This window comes from Somniosus microcephalus, chromosome 11 (assembly GCF_052327205.1).
Source record: "Somniosus microcephalus isolate GS21.2 chromosome 11, FLI_Smic_1.0, whole genome shotgun sequence".
In the NCBI taxonomy this organism is placed as follows: domain Eukaryota; kingdom Metazoa; phylum Chordata; class Chondrichthyes; order Squaliformes; family Somniosidae; genus Somniosus; species Somniosus microcephalus.
In genome coordinates, this window is record NC_140997.1 from 76,352,703 (window position 1) to 76,373,939 (window position 21,237).

At 45.2% G+C, this 21,237-nt stretch overlaps 1 protein-coding gene across 11 annotated transcripts in view; it reads right to left on the reverse strand.

Moving 5' to 3' along the window:
• rbfox1 (RNA binding fox-1 homolog 1) overlaps positions 1–21,237 on the reverse strand; it is a 1,299,090-nt gene that overhangs the window by 40,738 nt on the left and 1,237,115 nt on the right. For all 11 annotated transcript variants that reach the window (XM_086000896.1, XM_086000891.1, XM_086000894.1 and 8 more), the window contains exon 8: positions 3,678–3,810. In XM_086000896.1, the coding sequence (XP_085857022.1) occupies positions 3,678–3,810 (133 nt within the window). The remainder of the gene's footprint in view (positions 1–3,677; positions 3,811–21,237) is intronic.

Genomic DNA, 21,237 nt, shown 5'->3' on the forward strand with positions numbered 1-21,237 from the left:
TTGGATTTATTAGTGGCTATCTTATATTTATGTTCCCTAGTTTTTGACTCCCCCACAAGTGGAAACATCTTGGACGCAGTCAGCCATCACTGTGGCCAAGTAAACCGATTTTGCATTGGCGAGGTGTAGACTTTCAGCTCTCAGCTGTCTCTGAGTCTACCCTATTGAACCCCTTCATAATTTTAAAGATCTCTATCAGGTCACCTAACAGCCTTCTCTCTTCTAGAGAAAAGAGCCCCAATCTGTTCAGTGTTTCTTGATAATTGTACCCTTTCAGTTCTGGTATCCTTGTAAATCTTCTTTGCACTTTCTCCAGTGCTTAGCCTTACCTGCTCGGCAGAAACCAGGCAGGCACTTAAAATTGGCCAGGTGACTAAACTGGCGATCCTGCATGGATCCCACTAGCTTTAATATCTGAGCAGGCAGCAACGACATTCACCTGCAGTCAGCGGGCTCCTTCCTTAAATATGCAGATCGGAGTCCCATGATATCATTGGCCCCTAACTTCAATTTTAACTCTAGCCTGTCAGGATCTCGGACCGAATAACCATTTCAGGTAAGTTTTTTTTACTTTCCTTGTGGGGCTCTTGCAGGCCCATCATTTACCATCTTGCTAGTGAGCCTCCCTCCGGTGGCCGCTGGCGATTTTTGGCCGTCCGTATTTCCATTTCAGCTTAACAGCCCACTGCCACTTCCTGCCCATTTCTTAGCTGGCTGTGCACTGTGTGTTGTGTACCCAGTGCACATTCCCAAGTTGCTGGAAAGTGACTTTTGTGGGAACTCCTTTCCTGTGTGGCTCTTCCGTCTGCTTGGAAATCAGGACCCTTTGTTCCCATTTGGCACAGTCAGCCATTACCAGGGCCAAATGCACCAATTTTACATTGGAAGGGTGTAGACTTTCAGCTCTTTACTGTCTCTGACTGGCAACACATGCTCTCTCATCATGCAAACCTAGACTGATGCCCACAGGTGAATGAATCAATCACACTCACCATGTATTAATTCTCCCAAAAGTAAAATCCAACATTACTTTTAAACCTGGCACACCTGCCTGATGTTCTCCTGGCACTCCTGCACCATGCCATCCTTCCACCATGTACAGCAAAGTGTGTCACTTAATTGTATAAGTGTCTGAGATCAGGGAAGATCAGAATGAAGCCAGTTTAGATATCACGCCCATGTATGAGGTGGGTTCAGCCAGAACCAAAGATCCAAGTGGAACAGACAACCCTGCCACCAAAGGGGCTCATCGACTCAGTGCTCCAGAAGGCAACTTCTGTGTCCCAAGGAAGGAAACAGATGGATTCAGCCATGCTGCTCATAAGGACATGGTTGTATAAGCACTGGAATATGCTAATCACACACACAGACCCTGAGCTACCCGATACATTGTTACATTTAAGGATAGCATAGATGTATTTAAGGATAGCATAGATGTATTTAAGTGGAAGCTAGATAATTACATAAGAGAGAAAGGAAGAGAAGAATATGTTGATAGGATGAGATGAAGTAAGGTGGGAGGAGGCTCATTTGAAGCATAAATATCTGTTGGGCTGATTGGTCTATTTCTGTGCTGTAAAATTCTATGTAATTCTATGTAGTGATGGATTGGCTATCTGATGCTACTAAATTGTCAGCTATATAGGGATTTAACTCTAAATTGTAATAATCACAGACTCTGATCGCTGGTATAATTAATACTCAGTGTCCGTTCATGCTGCCGGTGAGGCAGACGGCCCAAAATTCAAACACCAGAAGGGCGAGCTGCCTAGGATGTGCACCAGGCACCAGCAGCTCATTTATATTATTGAGTTGAGGCCATAGGCCCAACTGTGGGTCAGCCTTGGGCCTCTTGATTCGGGCACCCATTGAGCTGCATTGCCCAAAACGAGGCAGTGACGAATTTCTACCCCAAGTGTATTAAGGCCCCCTGGTGTATAATTATAGGAATTCCAGTCCCCACACTCTGGCATCAAAAATAATTTTCCATTCAGAATTTAGGGGCTAAATCTAACCTAACACGCCTGGTGAGAAACCGATGGGATCAGATCGGCCGTCCATTTTACACCACGCCCAATGTTACTTTCCATTGAAGCTGGGCAGGTAAGGTTAAAATTACCCCCTTAAATGAGTTAAACTATAAGGCCTAGAAATTCAGTTGTTTGCGCCAGCCGCTAGCGCCTTAGGAGGAGGAGATGTGGGGCGCTAGGCGGCTAGCGGCCGGGCGCAGCGCGATCTGCGCCTCTCCCCAACTTCAGTAAAGATTTAGCGGCGGCACAAAGCCTTTGCGCGCGCTCAGCTGCGTGCGCAGATCCTGACGTCATTTCATCGTGCAACGCCCTTTGTGCGCCCCAAACTGGAAATTCAGTGGCGCCGGCCTATTGTGCGCCTGGCGCCCCTAGCGACTGGTAGAGGGGAACGGTTCCCAGTCACTGCGGGGCGAGGGGGGCGCAAATTAAAGGGCACTCCTCCTGCAGTAGAAATGGCAGCCATTTTGCAACACTCCTTCTTTGTGAGAGACGGATCTTTGCAGAGAGACAAAGGTAGAGAGCTTCCTGGTTTGGCTCAACACTCGCACAGGTACTTGTGGCTTCAGGCCACAGCTTTGCACTTGGCTTTAACTTCAGAGCCATAGCATTGATTGGAAACATATAATGGGGGCTGCAATAGGTGCAAACGTTGGCCTTCTCCATAGTCCTGGGCGTTGTACAGATCAAGCAGCAGTGGTCAGGCCTTGCTTCAGGGCTGCAGTGTGCAGGGCGTGGCAGGCAAACAAATCCACCCTCCCCCTTTAAGAGCTCACCGGCGCCAGAGTGTCTGCCGTCAATCAGCAACTCGCCGAACCTGCGCTGCGCCCGCCCTCGGGGGTATCGCCCCGGGCCGCCGGCTTAGCGCCTAATGATAGTCGTGCATCGCCTGTTTTAGCGCAGCAGCAACCTCTTGGGGCGATGCCACTGAATATCGGCGAAGGTGGCGCGAAGTTGCGCCGGGCGCAAACTTTAGCGGCCGCCCGGCTGTAGCGCCCCAAACGTGGCTATACTGAATTTCTAGGCCTAAATGTCAAAACCGTGGCCCTGAACAACTGTGAATATGTGAGGGCTTCATCTCCATTCCTTGGGGTGTAATTTGAATCACCAAAGTGACAGGAAGGTTTGAGTTTTAAAGAAATGTCCCTTCAGTGAGTAATTTTAAAACTTATAAAGTAATTACATGAAGGGGTTTGAAGATTCACGCATTGCAAAAAGGTTACTAATATTTGTGATGGTTGAATTAATCCATGAGCCCACGCAGATCAGCAAAAAAAGGAACAATTAGTTTCCATTTGCTAAACATGGAAATTGTCTTCTGAACCCTGTCCAACCTCCTTAAGAATCAGATGTTTGCAATCATCAAAATAAATACATATTCGATTCTTATAACTCATGTTCTATAGCATTCGGTCCATGGCAGACTTTACATAATGATGTGTGACATATAAAACACTTAAAGCCAGTGTCCATGGCAGTACAAATCTCAGTTACATTGTCACTGTTTTGGGCTCGCTGCATCGCTGCAGGAATCTGGACTGTTTGCACACTGCGTCAGTTTCCACAGTGAGCCAAGACCAGCATGCACTCCCCCGGAAAAACTCCTTCAGCTCCTTAAATTACTTGCTAACCTTTTGAGACTGCACTCACCCGCCATAGGCTGGTATGGGAGGAGGGGGTGCAGCTGCACGAAACGTGTTATAAACCGTACGTCCTCGGCCCCTCAGGTGTGCGCCCCGATAGGCAGCAGCTGCAGTGGCGGCTGGGTAAGGGAAGCCAGGAACTAAAAGAGATCAAACAAAAAAACAGTTACGATATTCCGTATTTTACCAACAATTGATCTGCAAGATAATCCATCCACTTAAATTTCTTCAGGTGGCATTGTTTTCCATTCACTTTAGTAAGAAACCCACAAAGTTACTGAAGATGTTCGAGGCTAAAAGATAGGCTAAAAAAAGCCAGTGTAAGTCATCGGCAATAATATTTTCCTTTATAAGATCCTGCAGCATTTTCGAAAGTTCCACACAAGATTCTATAGCATCCCAACAGTTTTTTTTTTGACAGGACAGAGATCGTTTAAAAAAAAAAGTAAATTGCATATCATTAAAAATCATGTTTTAAAATATTCAACCAAGTCAATTGTGATACAAATCAGTGTGGTGCATGTGTGAATTGCTTACTAGGTGCCTCAATATAGCACAGAATTTTTTTTCAAAAGAAACAAACCTTAGAATGTATTTTATACAGAAAAAGTTGGTACTTCGATTCTAATATCCAGAAACAGACTCTGAGATGTTACTGTGCTGGTAGGTTTAACAGAATCAGACAGAACCTTAAAGCTTCATTCTGCTATGCCTGGACCCTATTGGTGCATAGTAACAGTCTTGGAATCACAATATATCTGCAGGTGTTGTCTGATCAGTAATATATTGTCATTAAAGGCCTGGATTTTGCTGTACTAATAACGGTAAAGCTGTCAGCACTCACTGTTATTACTGGGTAAAACTGACAGCGACTTCTGGCATCCGCAGTTAAACGCAGAAATCCGGAAATTGCTGTCAGTGATGCCCTGCCCCTCCACAGAGTGCCCTGTTGCAGTCTTTGCCGATGGAATCTGCACAGAGATCACTGTAATGGCGTTAAGTTTGGTTAATTACCCACTATTCTCGCTCTAAAGACAGATGAAAACATTAGCCCTTGTACAATCAGGAGTAACTGAGTTGTTAACAGCGTAGTAAGTGATAATTACTGCCGAACAACCTAAGTGTGGAGTCCTATTCCCTCAGAAGAAAATTAATGTTGCAGATTTTTTTTTAAAGATTTTTTTTTCTTTTTATCGTTTTGCTGTTTTACACTTTTATATTTTCCCCTTAATTCCATGTGTATGTCTCAATCTTTATTTTGCTTCCTGTACAGTGACTTAAATGTAATTTATATTTCCTGTTTTTTACTTCCTGCTTTGCAGTCATGTGGCTCAGTGAGGATTCTTCAATCTGATTGGTTGAAGAGCCTCCCTGCTGGTTGGCCTGCTCGCAGGTGCCAGAAATTCCCTGTAGAAGGTGCCAAATTCAAACAGAGTGGATGACTGGAAGTCTCCGCTGACAAACCTGCTAAAATTCTGTGGGCAACTGTATGCAAGGTGAAGGGCCAAAGCCGTTCCTCCGCCATTCACAGCAAAATCTGGGTCATTGTCATTTAGTAAAGTGTGTAAACTTTCCACATTGCAATGCAAACTAATTTACACAATATTCCACTCAATCTTGATTGGTTCTTTTGTGCCAGGAATTGTGGGAGTAGCACTTGCCACTTGTATTAAATGATAGCAGTCACTCACTCAAGATGATTTATTTTACTGCTTAAACACTTGGGGGGAAAAATTCAGTTGGTTTGCGCCTCCCGTTAACGCCTTAAGAGGGCGCTAATGGGGCACAAAGCAACTTGTGTCCATTGGCGGTGATGTTTGCGCCGCTCACGAAATTAACTAGACATTTTGCGGCGGCGCTAAACACTACCGCCACGATCTCCTGCGCCGGCAGATCGTGACGTCAGTCGAGTGTGTAACGCCCCGGTAGTGCCCCGGACCGGATATTGAGTGGCGCCCCCTGCCTTACCGCCTGCCGCTAGCAACGACAGGTTGAGGGGAGCGTTTTGCAGTCAGGAAGGGACTGGGGGAGCGCTATTTAAAGGCGACTGCTTCCTGCCTTTTTTTGTTGGTGACATTTTTGCACCACGCATTCTGAGTGAGAGAGAGAGACTTCTGGAGAGATTCAACACTGTGTGAAGGAGTTTTGGGTACTGAGCAGCACTTTGCAGGTTCATTTTGATTTGCCCTTCCTTGTATCGATTTAGAAGAGACTGTGGGGGCTGCACCCTGAGCTCTTTCCCTGGGCCTCTCCATTGTTCTTTCTAGCAGATTTGATGTACAGGTCTCTCCAGGCCGAGATTCAAGGCTGCAATGAGCAGGATGTGGATGGAGAGCAAAATCAACCCTCCCCTTTAAGAACTTTCCGGCGCCATTGTGTCTGTGTTCCATTGCTGACTGACGTCACATGAGCTTCGCCCGCGTTCTGAGGTAGCGCCTCGCTCCTCAGCCTTTGTGCCTTAAGACAGGTGTGTAGCTCCTGATTTAGCGCTCCAATCAACTCCAGGGGCAATAAAAGCCAAGTTTGCAGTTGGATGCGATAATTAGCGCCAGGCGCTAATCTTTGCGCCCGGCCGATAATTGCGCCCCAAATGGTGCGATACCAAACTTCTTCCCCTTGTAGTCAGTCAATGGGGGTATGTGAAGAAAAATAGAAATATTGTTTTGGTAGGACTCTCTGTGTGTACACACACATATATATATAAAATATTACAGCAAAATAGCCCCAAGTTAAAATGAAAGTAGTTCCTTCACAAGGTTAATGTAGGGGACCAGAACTGGCCCATCTTTGAAGGTACAGGAGATTATTTTAACCGAGCATTGGCCTGTATTTTACGGGGCTGATGAGGGCATATGCACAGCGTACATCGTCGTACGTCCTCAGAATGGGCCCACAAGTTCAAGGTTTCTGCTTCTGAACCACCTGCGTCCCTGGGATCCGTAGGCCTTTACGCTGAGATATTGAACTGGAGCTTCCCAAGAGGGTGGGGGAGTGCTTCCAGTAGCATCCCACCTACTGCTTGGGGGCGCTACCACTGAATTTTGGGCGCCAAGACGCTAACATTTTCAGGGGCTAAAAGTAGTGCCCCGGCGAAGTTATCGCCCCAAAGCCAATTTTTGACCACAGGTACTTTCGGATTTTTTTCGGGTCGGGGGTGTACTCCGGAGATTTGCCACCGACTGCAAATTCAGGGCCATGAACTAACAGAATGGCTTCTTTGATTTGGGCTGTGATTGGTGACAAGGTACTTTAATTGTAAATGATTGCATGATATTTTGAGCAAACATTTTGATAACTCTGCTGTAATTTACATCTCAACACTATAGTGGGCGGTTAGCACCTCTGTTTTTAAAAAATTTTCAAATCAACCATCTACTGGAGTTAATTCCTGAATTATTGCATTTTAACCTTAGGGAAATATTGAGAGACTGTGCACTTGTCATATCAGAATAGTTTATTACTTTGATCATGATTAATTGACAGTCTCATCTTCAAAAGAGCTTTAGCTTTATAAATTGGCAGTTTTTATTGTTGAAATGCATCGCAGAGAGTTCTTTACAGAGCCTGCGGAAGTTTCCAACAAACTTAAATTCTGCGCAGGACGACATTCTGGAGTCTTAAAATCTCATAGGACTGATTACTGCCAAGAGAAGTCACTTGAAAACATGAAGTTAAGGGGGGAAAATTGGCTCGCGCCCCCTTTGGGGCGATAACTTCACTGGGGCGCTACTTTTAGCGCCCCAAAAACGTTAGCACCCCTGCGCCCAAAATTCAATGGTAGCGCCCCTAGCAGGAGGCGGGGCACTACTGGAAGCGCTCCCCCTCCCTCTTAGGGCACTCCCATTGAATATCACGGCGCTATGTGCAGCAGCGTCACACATGCCGGCACATAGCGCCGTGGTACTGCAGGAACACCGGGGAGCGGTGTGCCGGCAAAAGAGCGCGGCACTCAGGAGGAGTGCTAGGCTGACTGATCACGGCCGGCACCCCGCAGGAGGAGACGAGAGGGGGGCTGGTGCTTGCAGGTGGCCCAAAAAAAATGGCCGCCCGGCACCTGCCCTTTAATTCTCGCGGCCCCGGCCGCAAAATGCCCCCCTAATCCTGTCGAACATAGCGTCCGGCGGTAGTTCAGGGGGCGCGAGCCAAGTTTGCGGCTGGGGCGCTGCGCACGGCGATGACCTCACCGACAGAGGCACAGCGCCGCGGGGCACCACCGGTTACCGCCTCCGTTAACCTCCCGCTGAATTTCGCGGGAGGCATTAGCGTCACCGCGCCCGGGCGGTAGTTGCTTTGCGCCTCAGGGCACTAACGGGAGGCGCAAAGCAACCAAATATTTCCCCCTTACACTGTTTTGTACGAGTGATTGTAAAATAAGGATTGTAATAATGTTAGCCCATGCAAGTCTGGTCTGGTATACGATATTTCCACATTCAAGTTAATAGGAGACTAGTGCGAATCCTACATAAATGCCTAAATGCAACATTACTGTAAAATAGGATAATTGCTAATCTTGAGCCAAGTAACCTCAGCCCTCAGATCATGTGGGGTGGGGCTGGTTCATGGAACGTCTGCTACGAATGTTGGAATGGAAAGCACCGTGACAAAGACAGCACCATAACAGTTAAATACCATAAACCACTTGGAAAAAAAAAGGAAAAAATAATTCATGCAATTCACAGAATTTTTTTCTCTTTTTATATATAGATTTCTAATTAGCGGTACTGTTGTGTGTAATTGAAAACTGGTTTGTATAACTGTTTTTTATCGATTTCAATGAGTATTTTTCAAGGCTGCTTGGATCAATTTCAGACACATGTCGTGGCTCTCAGCAAGGTCAGAGCAGTGACTCAAACCAAAGAATTATCCTACAATGCAACCGTTATACAGATCAAATTGCAATATGACAGTCAAGATTTTGAAGCCTTATCAAGGTACAGTAGCAGTTACTAAGAGATTTATTTTTGGTGCTATTGGCGGAATACAGTGAAGACAGGCGAACCTAAATCTTCTGGCAACAGATAAAGCATGTCGTAGTTTATCTTTCCTTCTTATTTCTTTAACTCACCTAACACCGAGGGGTAGATATTTGTCTTCACCGCCTGGGCAGTAATCGGGCAGAGCGGATAGCCCGCCCTTTATTGAACAGAGCAAAATCCTCAGCAAGTTACGGAGACAAATGGCTAGACTTTGCATATTCTCCATCAATCATATTTAACAGTTTCTTTAGACAGCAGTTTTAGGTGTTGACGCTCATTACTATCTATGGTATATTCCTAACCTCTTCACAAGAAAATAACAACTCAATTAATCTGTCTGTATCATTTATTCAATATATAATACAACATACAATTTTGTGCTTGTTTTCAAAATAAATGACATAATCCCTGGCTAATGCAGTAAGTGTGTGTAGTGACAAGGCACTTTGAAATATACAGAGAACAAAGCTGGAATTTTGACGTTTAGACCTGCTGGGAGCAGGGGGGGAAGGCCAGGTAAAGCACAGGAAAACCGGAAGTCTAGGTTTCTCCATATGCTGTGGAGTTTTAACTGCGGAGGGAACGCTGGACAAGAGGCTGCAGCCCCAGTTGGAGCGAGCCCCGAGCCCAGGTTGGGTTCGACACTGGGGGGTGCGGGGAGGAATCCAACAACTGACTGGGAGTTGGGGGTGGGGGTCCGATCCGGGGTGGGGGGGGCACGGCTGATGGTGGGGAACCTTCGGGGGGCCATGAGGAAGCACTGCTGCTCCTCCCAGCCCACAAGGATTGCTCCCCGAGGCTGTCCTCGCCTCGCTGCAGCTGGCCGATCACAGTTAAACCGGTACAACAGGTTAAATCTGAGGCTTCCAGCCTCATTATAATATTTAAAGTGCCAATCCCCCTCCTGGCTGTGGATTGGCTGGCCTCCCCCACCCCCACCGGCCCACCTCTGTTAAAACCGGAAGTGAGCAGGTTGGAGGTGGATTGGGGTTGGGGTTCAGATTTTTAACACTTTAACCTCCCACCCGACCCCAACACATCCTTTTTGGGAGTTAAAATTTCCCCCCCATATTTGCAGATCAAAAAAACTGTGAAGATTAGAACATTTAAATGAATAATTTCAGTTAAATATGCCAAATAATTGAAGGATTTATTTAGTTGTAAAGGACAAAACAATTTAATTGAGGTGATGGAATCCTGTAACCGCTTTGCCCTCCTAGCTCCTACCTACAGTCAGAGCAGCTGAAGCGGTACGCTCATGGTTACTGTTCTTTCTGCAAATGGCCCACCTATTTGAAAACATAAGCACATGGCGCATCTCTTGTACCGCCCCCTCCGCTCCATGCTGTGACTGATGCCTTTCAGAGTGCCAGCATTCCACAGGGGGAGTGGATTGAAGGTGAATCAGTACTTTATAAACTTATAACTCATTCAATCACTAAGGATCATTAAAGGACAAATTCATAAGTTATGTTTGTGCAATTCTTCCAAATCATTGAATATGCAAAATCCTTTCAGCTTTGAAGGTGTTCATCTCTTCACCAATATAGGTTATGTACAAAATATTATAAAGTAGAATTTGGGAAAGATTAGCATCACAAAACACTGCTGTGGCAAAAGTGGATATCCGCCTCTGTTAAATGTTCAACCTGTGTGTTGTATTACTAGAAAAAGCACTTAAGAAGCTAACACCCAAGGTCACACAAAGCATTTTTCAACAGAGAAACCATTAGCTTAGACCAGGCTACAACCAACTCCATAAGATGCAAGCTTTTACAACTAACACAATCTGTTGTCAGAAGTGTTCACTTTGAATTGACCAGAGCCATTACAGGAAATCAAAACATATTTGTTTTGTCAAAGGTTGGCTTTCCATGCAATAATGATGCAAGGTTGTTTGCTCTAATGTAATTATGAGAGGTGCAGTCAATGACTGCTTTTGTCTCAGTATAACTTCAAAGCTAGTCCCATGCCACTATGGCACACATCATAGAGTCAAGCTCAGACTGGAACACTGGTTTGGATTGACAGCTGCATCTGAGACCTTTGAGAAGAGGACAGAGTAATTGATTAGCTGTAGCCCTCATAAATGGACAGGTGACCAGAGGTCTCCTATCTACAGAATTATTTTGGGTGTCAGTCAATTTACAATCAGTGTCTGAGTTTCACAGCCACCAACAAGATAAATGGTACAATTTTAAAGGGGGTGCAAGAAGAGAGAGACCTGGGGGTGTTTGTGCACAAATCTTTGAAGGTGGCAGGACACGTTAACAAGGCAGTCAATAAAGCATATGGGATCCTGAGCTTTATAAATAGAGGCACAGAGTACAAAAGCAAGGAAGTTATGATGAACCTTTATAAAATATTGGTCCGACCTCAACTGGAGTATTGTGTCCAATTCTGGGCACCGCACTTTAGGAAGGATGTGAAGGCCTTAGAGAGGGTGCAGAAAAGATTGACAAGAATGGTTCCAGGGATGAGGGACTTTAGTTACGTGGATGGACTGGTGAAGCTGGGGTTGTTCTCCTTAGAGCAGATTAGATTGAGAGGAGATTTGATAGAGGTGTTCAAAATCATGAGGGGTCTAGACAGAGTAGATAGAGAGAAACTGTTTCCATTGGCGGAAGGGTCGAGAACCAGAGGACACAGATTTAAGGTGATTGGCAAAAGAACCAAAGACGACATGAGGAAAATCTTTTTTACTCAGCGAGTGGTTAGGATCTGGAATGCACTGCCTGAGAGGTTGGTGGAGGCAGACTCAATCGTGGCTTTCAAGAGGGAATTGGATAAGTACCTGAAGGAAAAAAATTAGTAGGACTACGGGGAAAGGGCAGGGGAGTGGGACTAGCTGAGGTGCTCTTGCAGAGAGCCGGCACGGGCTCAATGGGCCGAATGGCCTCCTTCTGTGCTGTAACCATTCTATGATTCTATCTAGTGTAAAAACCTAACAATGGAACAGCTGCATAATTCACTGCATTACAACAAAAAATTGTAAATGCACGTAATTGGATTGATTTGTCAGAATTTCTGTAGGTCTTTAGTTCAGGGTCAGAGAGTGATTTTAGATTACACAGTTACATAGTATTACATAGCATTTACAGCAAAGAAACAGGCCATTCAGCCCAACAGGTCCATGCCAGTGTTCAAGATATCCTTCTATTCCTTTGTCCCTCATTTGTTTATCTAGCTTCTCCGTAAATGCCTCTATACGATTCACCTCAGCTACTTCCTGTTGTAGCGAGCTCCACATTCTCAGCACTCTCTGGGTAAAGAAGTTTCTCTTGAATCCCCTACTGGATTGATTAGCGATATCTTATATTTATGGCCCCTAGTTCTGGTCTGCCCCACAAGTGGAAACATCTTCTCTACGTCTACCCTGTCAAACTCTTTCATAATCTTAAAGACCTCTATTAGGTCATTGACAACACTGAGTAGATATAAAGTGCCTCATATTTAGTAATTTTGCTAACTTATGCAATACATAAATTGGTCTTTGGCAGTAGCACAAAACGGCCGATAATGAATGGAATACCACCCAAGACCAATTTCAGCCTAAATGATTTTAATTAGGAATTACAGCAAACTACAACTTCTGAATGAATTGTCAGATAAAAAAAAGTATCCGACTGTACTTCCATGTTCCCTTTACTACTTAGCAATTTAATTCAGTAATGTATCTGTAATACCCACTGGAAATGTTATGTACGCTAAGTATGGTTATCAATCTTTAACTTAGACACTGTATTATCATTGTTATAAATCCCTGGGTTAAAGTTGCCCATGTGAAGGTACGGCAAGAACTTTTAAGGACACAATGTGACTAAGAGCAGACTTTCCATAATTCTGCACCAGTATCAACTGTTGCAGACAGTGAGGCTGCGCAGTCTCCAGGCAGAAACCCCAGGAGGAAGGGGTGGAGTCAGGTTTTTCGAGCGGGAAACGCGAGCGACTGGAAGAAAAGAGGGCAGGAGCTCTGAAAAAGAGGGCTCAGGAGGCAAATGACTGCCGCATCCCGTCCCGGGCTTCCAAACTCGGACGCCGCCCTTTGTATTAGTAGCTCTGCATCCAGAACTCAAAGTGGGATTCAGTGATCGTGAAGAGAATTCAACGAAGGGGTCTGGAGTCGTAAGTCTTGCAGACATTATACATACCATGAGCTCCAACTTAAGCGCGCCAACGAAAGAGTGCACTCGAATTTGGACACAGGGACAGATTCTCCTTTGAATCCATATAAATGGAGAATGTATGTTTATTATGTCTAGATTCATTCCAATGTATGCAAATGTCTAATTTAGGTCATTGACCCGTAATCTTCTTATACTGTCTGACGTTAAAACTATAAAGTAAGATAATTAGAATTAAGCCATTGTAGTAGTGATCTCCTTACTGGACTATAGAATACTGTCTACAACAGAGACCACATCTCACATATATCTAGAGAACCGTGAAGGGGTTACATTTTGGGGGCTCGTCCAGGATTGTGGTCTATTTATGTCAGTAAACTAACAGTATTGAATGCTCATTGCTAAGAGAGTGGTTTGTGGTTTCTACTGGGCTGTTTGAGCATAAAAGATGGATGTTATTGAGGTTGAAGCTTGGTGCAAACGGAAGCAGATAGCTACTACCCATGCCATTGTGCTGAATGGTGTTGCTAACGATGACCCTGATGATGTCTTGCTAAGGGCTCTGAATTGTGTCAAAGCCTTTGGAAAGGTTAGGATAGTTGAGCGCTGCTTGGATACAGCTACCAAGAAGCAGTTTGTGTTGATCCAGACATCAGAGAACCTGAGAGGTCATGGTTTACCTGAGGCAGTTGGGCTTTCTGAAGAGGCTGGTCCCTGGCCAGTTCAGTTTGTCCCTATTACTACTAAGGAAGAAGAAGGGTTTCAGACCAAGTTGTTGTCATTCTTGAGACAAGAAGGAAAGACTGTTGCTGATGTCAAAGGTCTGATAGGTCCTTCGGCCCTGGATATGAACACTCAGTTGGTCAGTGCCATTAGTTCTCTGGTGGACAAATGCACCAATCTGCCCTTCGAGGCTCAGGGATACCGTAAGCTCCGTATGTTCTCAGGAGTGAGACCAACTCCCAGTGGGGAAGAGGAGTACGACGCCTGGGCTGAGCAGACCCTGCCTCTGCTAGAGGAATGGCAGTGCAGTGACAATGTGAAGAGGCGGAGAATAGTAGAAAGCCTTAAGGGTCCTGCTGCTGACATTGTAAGATTCTTAAAGGCGCAGAACACCTCTGCTACTTCCTTTGACTACATGCAGGCTCTAGAAACTGCCTTTGGAACTACTGAAACCATTTCAGATTTGATGGTCAGATTCAGAAGCACATTCCAGTGTGAGGGAGAGAAGCTGTCCAGTTATCTGCTGAGAATAGACAAACTGCTGCATTGTGTGTTACGGAAAAGAGGGATTGAGTTGCCTGAAATGAATCGGTTCCGCATTGAACAGGTTGTGCGAGGTGCATTGCTCGAAGACGTGACTGCTCTTCGCATACGCATGACCCATAAGTTGCGAGATCCACCTACCTTCACTGAGCTGCTAAGGGAAGTCAGAGAGGAGGAGGATATGCTTCAGGCCCGGAATGTAGCAAAGAGTGCTGTGATGTCCAAGCTTGTGACTCCTGTTACAGTTCCTACTCCTAAGGGTGATGTCAACCCTGAGATGGAACAGCTGAAGAAGGAAATAAATGTCATGAGAGCCGAGATGGCATATTTTCGGTCTAAGCCCAACACAGAAAGGGATGACGCACGGGTGCAAAAGGTTGAACACCCTGCGAAGTCTAACAGCAAAATGAATGATTCCTCTAAAGGATATCCCCATGAAGGAGATAGACCTGGAGTCTTTTGTTATAACTGTGGAAAGGATGGACATTTCAAGCGAGAATGTAGAGGTGAGGAAAATCTAAAAAAAGTAAATGACCGTCTCATAAAACTTACCAAGTCGTCGGGAAACTACAAAGGGGCACAGTAACGGAACAGCCTGCTGTCCCTGTAGTTAAGACACGTTCCGCTAAGTGCAATAATAGACAAGGGGATATGAAAGACATCATACCTGAAGGTTTAGTAGGGCTGAGTTCTGCTGTATCAATACAGATTGAAGGCATTTATACTAAAGCTATCCTCGACACGGGTTCTCAGGTTACCATACTGTACAGATCCTTCTATGACCGATACCTGACGCATTTGCCGTTAACCCCAATCAGTCTTCTGCAGATCTGGGGCCTTAGTCCTGCTGATTACCCATATGGTGGCTATTTGTCGCTGAGGTTGGAGTTCTTGGAAGCTGATGTAGGGACCACTGAGACCATTGATGCACTTGTGTTGGTTTGCCCTGACCCCATGGTGAAAGGTGAGGTTTCCATACTGGTTGGCAGTAATACACCCATAGTGAGACGACTCCTGACAAGCTGCAAAGAGCAGGGAGGTGAAAACTTCTTGAGCACCAGACACATTCACCCTGTTTTCAAAAAGGCTTTTGAGAAACTGCCTGAACTTTCTTCCGACATAGATGATAGCAAAAGAGGAACTGTGTGCTACGTTCGAGCCAAACCTATCACCCTGCGTCCTGGAGGAGTGGCTAGAATCCCTGGGATACCAAAATTCCCTGGAACGCCAGGTACTGAAGCCATTCTGATAGAGTCACCTGATGATCCTGCAGAAGAGTCACGGTTTCCAAATGAGCTTCTGGTGAGACCAGAGTTGCAGACCCCGACAGCTGTGATGTCAAGGAGAGTTACAGTGACCGTGAGGAATATGTCAGGCAAAGGAATCACATTGAGGAAAGGAATGCCGATTGCACATCTGTTTCCTGTAAATGTACTGTCGTCACATGTGAAGGAAGAGTCCAAAGTTAACTCAACCGGAGATCTGACACCCTCCTCCTTCAACTTTGGAGATTCATTTGTTCCTAAAGAATGGAAGGACCGATTAGTCAGGAAGATGATGGAGCGGAGAGTAGTTTTCTCTACTCATGAGTTTGATGTTGGTTGTAGTAAGAGTACTCGCCATTCTATCAGAATTACTGAGGATAAACCCTTTCGGGAGAGGTCTCGACGGCTGGCACCAGCTGACATCGAAGCAGTGAGACAGCACCTGTCGCAGTTAAAAGAAGCTGAGATCATTACCGAGTCCAGGAGTCCTTATGCATCTCCTATAGTGGTGGTGAGGAAAAAGAACGGAAAGATTCGGATGTGTGTGGACTTTAGGACGCTTAACAGACGTACTATTCCCGACCAATACACCGTTCCAAGAATTGAGGATGCACTGGCTTGTCTTAATGGAAGCAAGTGGTTCAGTGTGCTGGATCTCAGAAGTGGATACTACCAAATACCGATGAGTGAATCGGACAAAGAAAAGACAGCCTTTATATGTCCAGTTGGGTTCTACCAATTTGAAAGGATGCCACAGGGAGTTTCAGGCGCTCCAGCAACTTTTCAAAGAATAATGGAACAAACAGTTGGGGACAAGAACTTGCTCGAAGTATTGGTGTACTTGGATGATATCATTGTGTTTGGGGCAACCCTTGAAGAACACGAAGCTCGGTTGCTGAAAGTGCTTGGTCGCCTGGAGGATGAAGGTCTCAAGCTATCATTGGACAAGTGTCAGTTTTGCCAAACATCCGTGTCCTATGTGGGGCATATTGTATCACAGGATGGAGTAGCCACAGATCCATCCAAGATCGAAGCTGTTACCACATGGCCCAAACCGAACACAGTGACTGCCTTGCGGTCATTTCTTGGGTTCTGCGGATATTACAGGCGCTTTGTGCAGGATTACTCCAAAGTGGCCCATCCTCTGAATCAGCTGCTGGCTGGTTACCTCCCACCAGCCGAGAGGAAGAAAAAGGCTAAAGGTAAAGAGAACAAGGACTACTTCAAACCCTCTGAGCCTTTTGGTGTTAGATGGGATGAGAAATGCGAAGAGGCCTTCCACACCTTAAAGCAAAGTCTTACTCAAGCCCCCGTGTTGGCTTTTGCAAACCCACAGCTGCCATATGTGAGACACGTGGATGCCAGTCAAGAAGGGTTGGGTGGTGTGTTGTATCAGGACCAAGGAGCAGGACTGAGACCTGTAGCGTTCATCAGTCGCAGTCTTACGCCATCAGAGCGTAACTACCCAGCTCATAAGCTAGAATTCTTGGCGTTGAAGTGGGGGGTGGTGGATAAGCTGCAGGATTATCTGTATGGAGCGAAGTTTGAAGTGAGGACAGACGATAATCCATTAACCTATGTGTTGACTTCAGCAAAACTTGATGCCACCGGCCACCGCTGGCTTGCTGCACTATCTGCTTACGACTTTAGTCTCAGGTACAGACCTGGGAACCAGAACATTGACGCAGATGCTCTGTCTCGTCGCCCACACTACCAGAAACCAGAGTGGAAAGATGTTGCTTCAGTAGATGTGAAAGTAATGTGTCAGATGTCCGTGGTATCTGGACCAAAGAATTCATTTCATGCCCGAGAGATTGACCACTTGGGAGCGTCAATGCATGCTGTTCCCCAGGCATTTTGCAACCTTTCCAGTTTGGATGTACAAAACTTACCCATGTTGTGTTCATCTGAAATATCCAAAGCACAACAGGAGGATCCCTGTATTCATGAGGTGTTTTCAGCTCTCCGTCTGGGTGATATTACACGGATCAACAAATCAAAACATCCTGACTGTCGTCTGCTCCTAAGAGAATGGGACCACTTGGAAATTAAAGAGGGAGTGTTGTGTAGAATCACTCACCCACCCACTAAACCATGTCATTCACAGTTGGTCCTGCCTGAAAAGTACAGGGAAATAGTGATGAAGTCTTTGCATGATGACGCAGGTCATCTGGGAGTAGATAAGACCTATGGGTTGGTCAAGGACAGATTCTATTGGCCGCGTATGAAGTCTGCGGTTGAGGAGTTCTGCAAGTCCTGTGCACATTGTGTCTAGAGAAAGACTTTACCTAAAAGAGTTGCTCCTCTGTTTCACATGCAAAGTGATGGACCTCTAGACCTTGTCTGTATGGATTTTCTGTCTATCGAACCTGATTCCAGCAATACCGCAAATGTCTTGGTCATTACAGATCATTATACTCGCTATGCCCAAGCTTTTCCCACAAAGGATCAGAAAGCATCCACCGTTGCCAAAGTGTTGTGGGAGAAATACTTCATCCACTATGGACTGCCAAAGCGAATACACAGTGATCAAGGTAGAGACTTTGAAAGTAGACTTATACATGAGTTGTTGTCCATGCTCGGGATTGAGAAGTCAAGAACAACTCCATACCATCCTCAGGGAGATCCTCAACCTGAGCGGTTTAACCGTACTTTGTTAGACATGCTTGGAACGCTGGATTCAAAGCGAAAGAACAAGTGGAGTCGGCACATTGGACATCTTGTTCATTCTTATAATTGTACCCGAAATGACGCTACTGGTTTTTCACCGTACTACCTCATGTTTGGACGTGAAGCGAGGATGCCGGTGGATTTGTGTTTCGGAGTATCCAGTGATGGCACATCACAGAGAACTTACCTCAAGTATGTATCTGACATGAGAAAGGAATTGCAAGCTGCTTATGAACTTGCTGAGTCTGTTTCTGCCAAACAGAATAAAGGAAATAAGCAGAGGTATGACCAGAAGATCTGGTTTTCCCAACTCATGCCTGGTGACCGAGTTCTCATACGGAACCTAGGACTTCAAGGGAAACATAAGTTAGCAGACCGCTGGGCTTCTACACCTTACATTGTTGAAAGTCAAATGTCACAACTACCTGTGTTTCAGCTAAAACCTGCAGGTGGGAATGGACCCATAAAAATACTGCACCGGAATCATATCCTGCCATTGGGACAGCAAGTGCGTCTGGATCCGTCAGCGGATAATGAGCCGACACCTAGTAGGAGAACCCTGCAGAGACGAAGAAGAAAAAAAATGAGAAACCAGGAAAACGTTGTTCCAGAAGACAGAAAACCCATGACACAGTGTGTGGATCATGAGGAACCTGATGAGTCGGAAGATGAAGAATGGGATCAATGGTACGACCTCCCAGAAAGAAGCATAAGACAGAATCTGGATGAATTGTCTGAACCATTTAGCTCAGACTTGGACATGGTCTGGGAAGAACCAGATGCTTCCGAGAAGGAGATAAAAGAGACTGAAAGGCATGATAACAAAGGAACCAACACCTCCAATGTAGTTGAAGGAACTGAAGACCGGGTATCCGAAATAAGGAGCTCACAGCGAGTTAAGAAGGTTCCTGAAAGATTGACATACAGTACACTAGGAGTGCCAAGTGTAATGATAGCCCCTACGGTTCGATATGTTACCTCCCTTTATACATGGTTGGGAAGCATGCAACCACTTATGTGTAAAGTTCATTAGTCATGGGGACATGCCTATATTCGGTAGGGGGGAGTGTAATACCCACTGGAAATGTTATGTACGCTAAGTATGGTTATCAATCTTTAACTTAGACACTGTATTATCATTGTTATAAATCCCTGGGTTAAAGTTGCCCATGTGAAGGTACGGCAAGAACTTTTAAGGACACAATGTGACTAAGAGCAGACTTTCCATAATTCTGCACCAGTATCAACTGTTGCAGACAGTGAGGCTGCGCAGTCTCCAGGCAGAAACCCCAGGAAGAAGGGGTGGAGTCGGGTTTTTCGAGCAGGAAACGCGAGCGACTGGAAGAAAAGAGGGCAGGAGCTCTGAAAAAGAGGGCTCAGGAGGCAAATGGCTGCCGCATCCCGTCCCGGGCTTCCAAACTCGGCCGTCGCCCTTCGTATTAGTAGCTCTGCATCCAGAACTCAAAGTGGGATTCAGTGATCGTGAAGAGAATTCAACGAAGGGGTTCGGAGTCGTAAGTCTTGCAGACATTATACATACCATGAGCTCCAACTTAAGCGCGCCAACGAAAGAGTGCACTCGAATTTGGACACAGGGACAGATTCTCCTTTGAATCCATATAAATGGAGAATGTATGTTTATTATGTCTAGATTCATTCCAATGTATGCAAATGTCTAATTTAGGTAATTGACCCGTAATCTTCTTATACTGTCTGACGTTAAAACTATAAAGTAAGATAATTAGAATTAAGCCATTGTAGCAGCGATCTCCTTACTGGACTATAGAATACTGTCTACAACAGAGACCACATCTCACATATATCTAGAGAACCGTGAAGGGGTTACATATCAATTTTGTTGGAAAGTTTGGTTTAATGATACAAATGCTTCTTTTAAAACCAGTCAGTCTAAGGCTCCATTCTCAGCACTGCTGACAGTTCAACGATGACATGAGTGTGAGCAGTTACCAATCATTCATCAGGCATCAAGGGGTATGGGGAATATGGTATTGAGATAGAGGATCAGCCATGATCATATTGAATGGCGGAGCAGGCTTGAAGGGCCGAATGGCCTACTCCTGCTCCTATCTTTCTAAATCATAAAACTTCACAGCATTGCAATGTTCTACTAGTAGGCTGGGGGAGATAGATGGAGCAATAGAAGAACTTATTCTGTTCATTCACAACATGAATGTTTACTCATTGTAAAACTCAGCAAGGTACCAGCTTGAATCATGGGTTGATGCATACTGCAATCTCTCTCCTCAACTCAATCAGTCCAATTGTAATGCACAGATGACTTTGGGGTGAGATGGGAGCATTCAGACTGCCATAAAAGGTATCAAAGAACCTTAATAACATTGAACAGTTCTATTAAAATATGTTGGCCCAGAAATTCAGGTCTCCACGGATGAGTACGCACTGGGTTTTCCGTGGTCTACCACCCCCCTCCCCCTGCAGCTCTGGCAGGTGGGAAATGACAATATCCAGCCCATAGATTTAGATTAACTCAAAATTAACTGCTGTGTCTGGTAGACAAATCCCATCATTGTCATCACATGATCCTTTAATTGGTCCCAATAGTTAAACTCAACTGGGATCAAGTGGAAGTTCCACCGAGGATCAGAAAGAACTTGCACCTGGACTAATTTAAAGATGAAGGGCTAGAAATCAATGGAAATTGAAATCGGACAGTTTTCATACTGGTCAGCTTCAGGTCCAGGTAGCAAGTTGAAAATCTACCCCGAGGTCTCAGATCTATAGTTTCCGGGATGTTTGCCAGAATATAGGAAATGCAAATAGAAGCAAATGGTAGGGATGCCTTTGGAGGACAGCTCCAGCCTTAGAAATGGAAAAAATATCCAAGCCCCTATCCTTTAACTATGGAATATCATCCATAGCACAATTTTACTGCAGGCTGCTTTAAACCATGTAATTCACAGTCATTCTGAAAAAGAAGCTACAAATTGTAGATTTGCACCCTGTGATCCACGCTGTATGTTATGCTGGTTCAATTTTCAGAAAGGTTGGAAAGCAGTATAAGCAGAATAGCGTATGCGGGAGGGAGAAGATAGAGAGAGGGAGGGAGAGAACAAATTGAACAGAAAAATATAATTGCTGCCTGGTGAGTTACAGTCACAAAGAACCTTTTCACTGGATTAACCAATTCAATTATACTCACACTATGTCATTTTGCAGGAATGACCATTTGTTATCTTTCTGCACAACATGACTCCAATCAAATATGGTGGGGCTGCTCCTGGGCC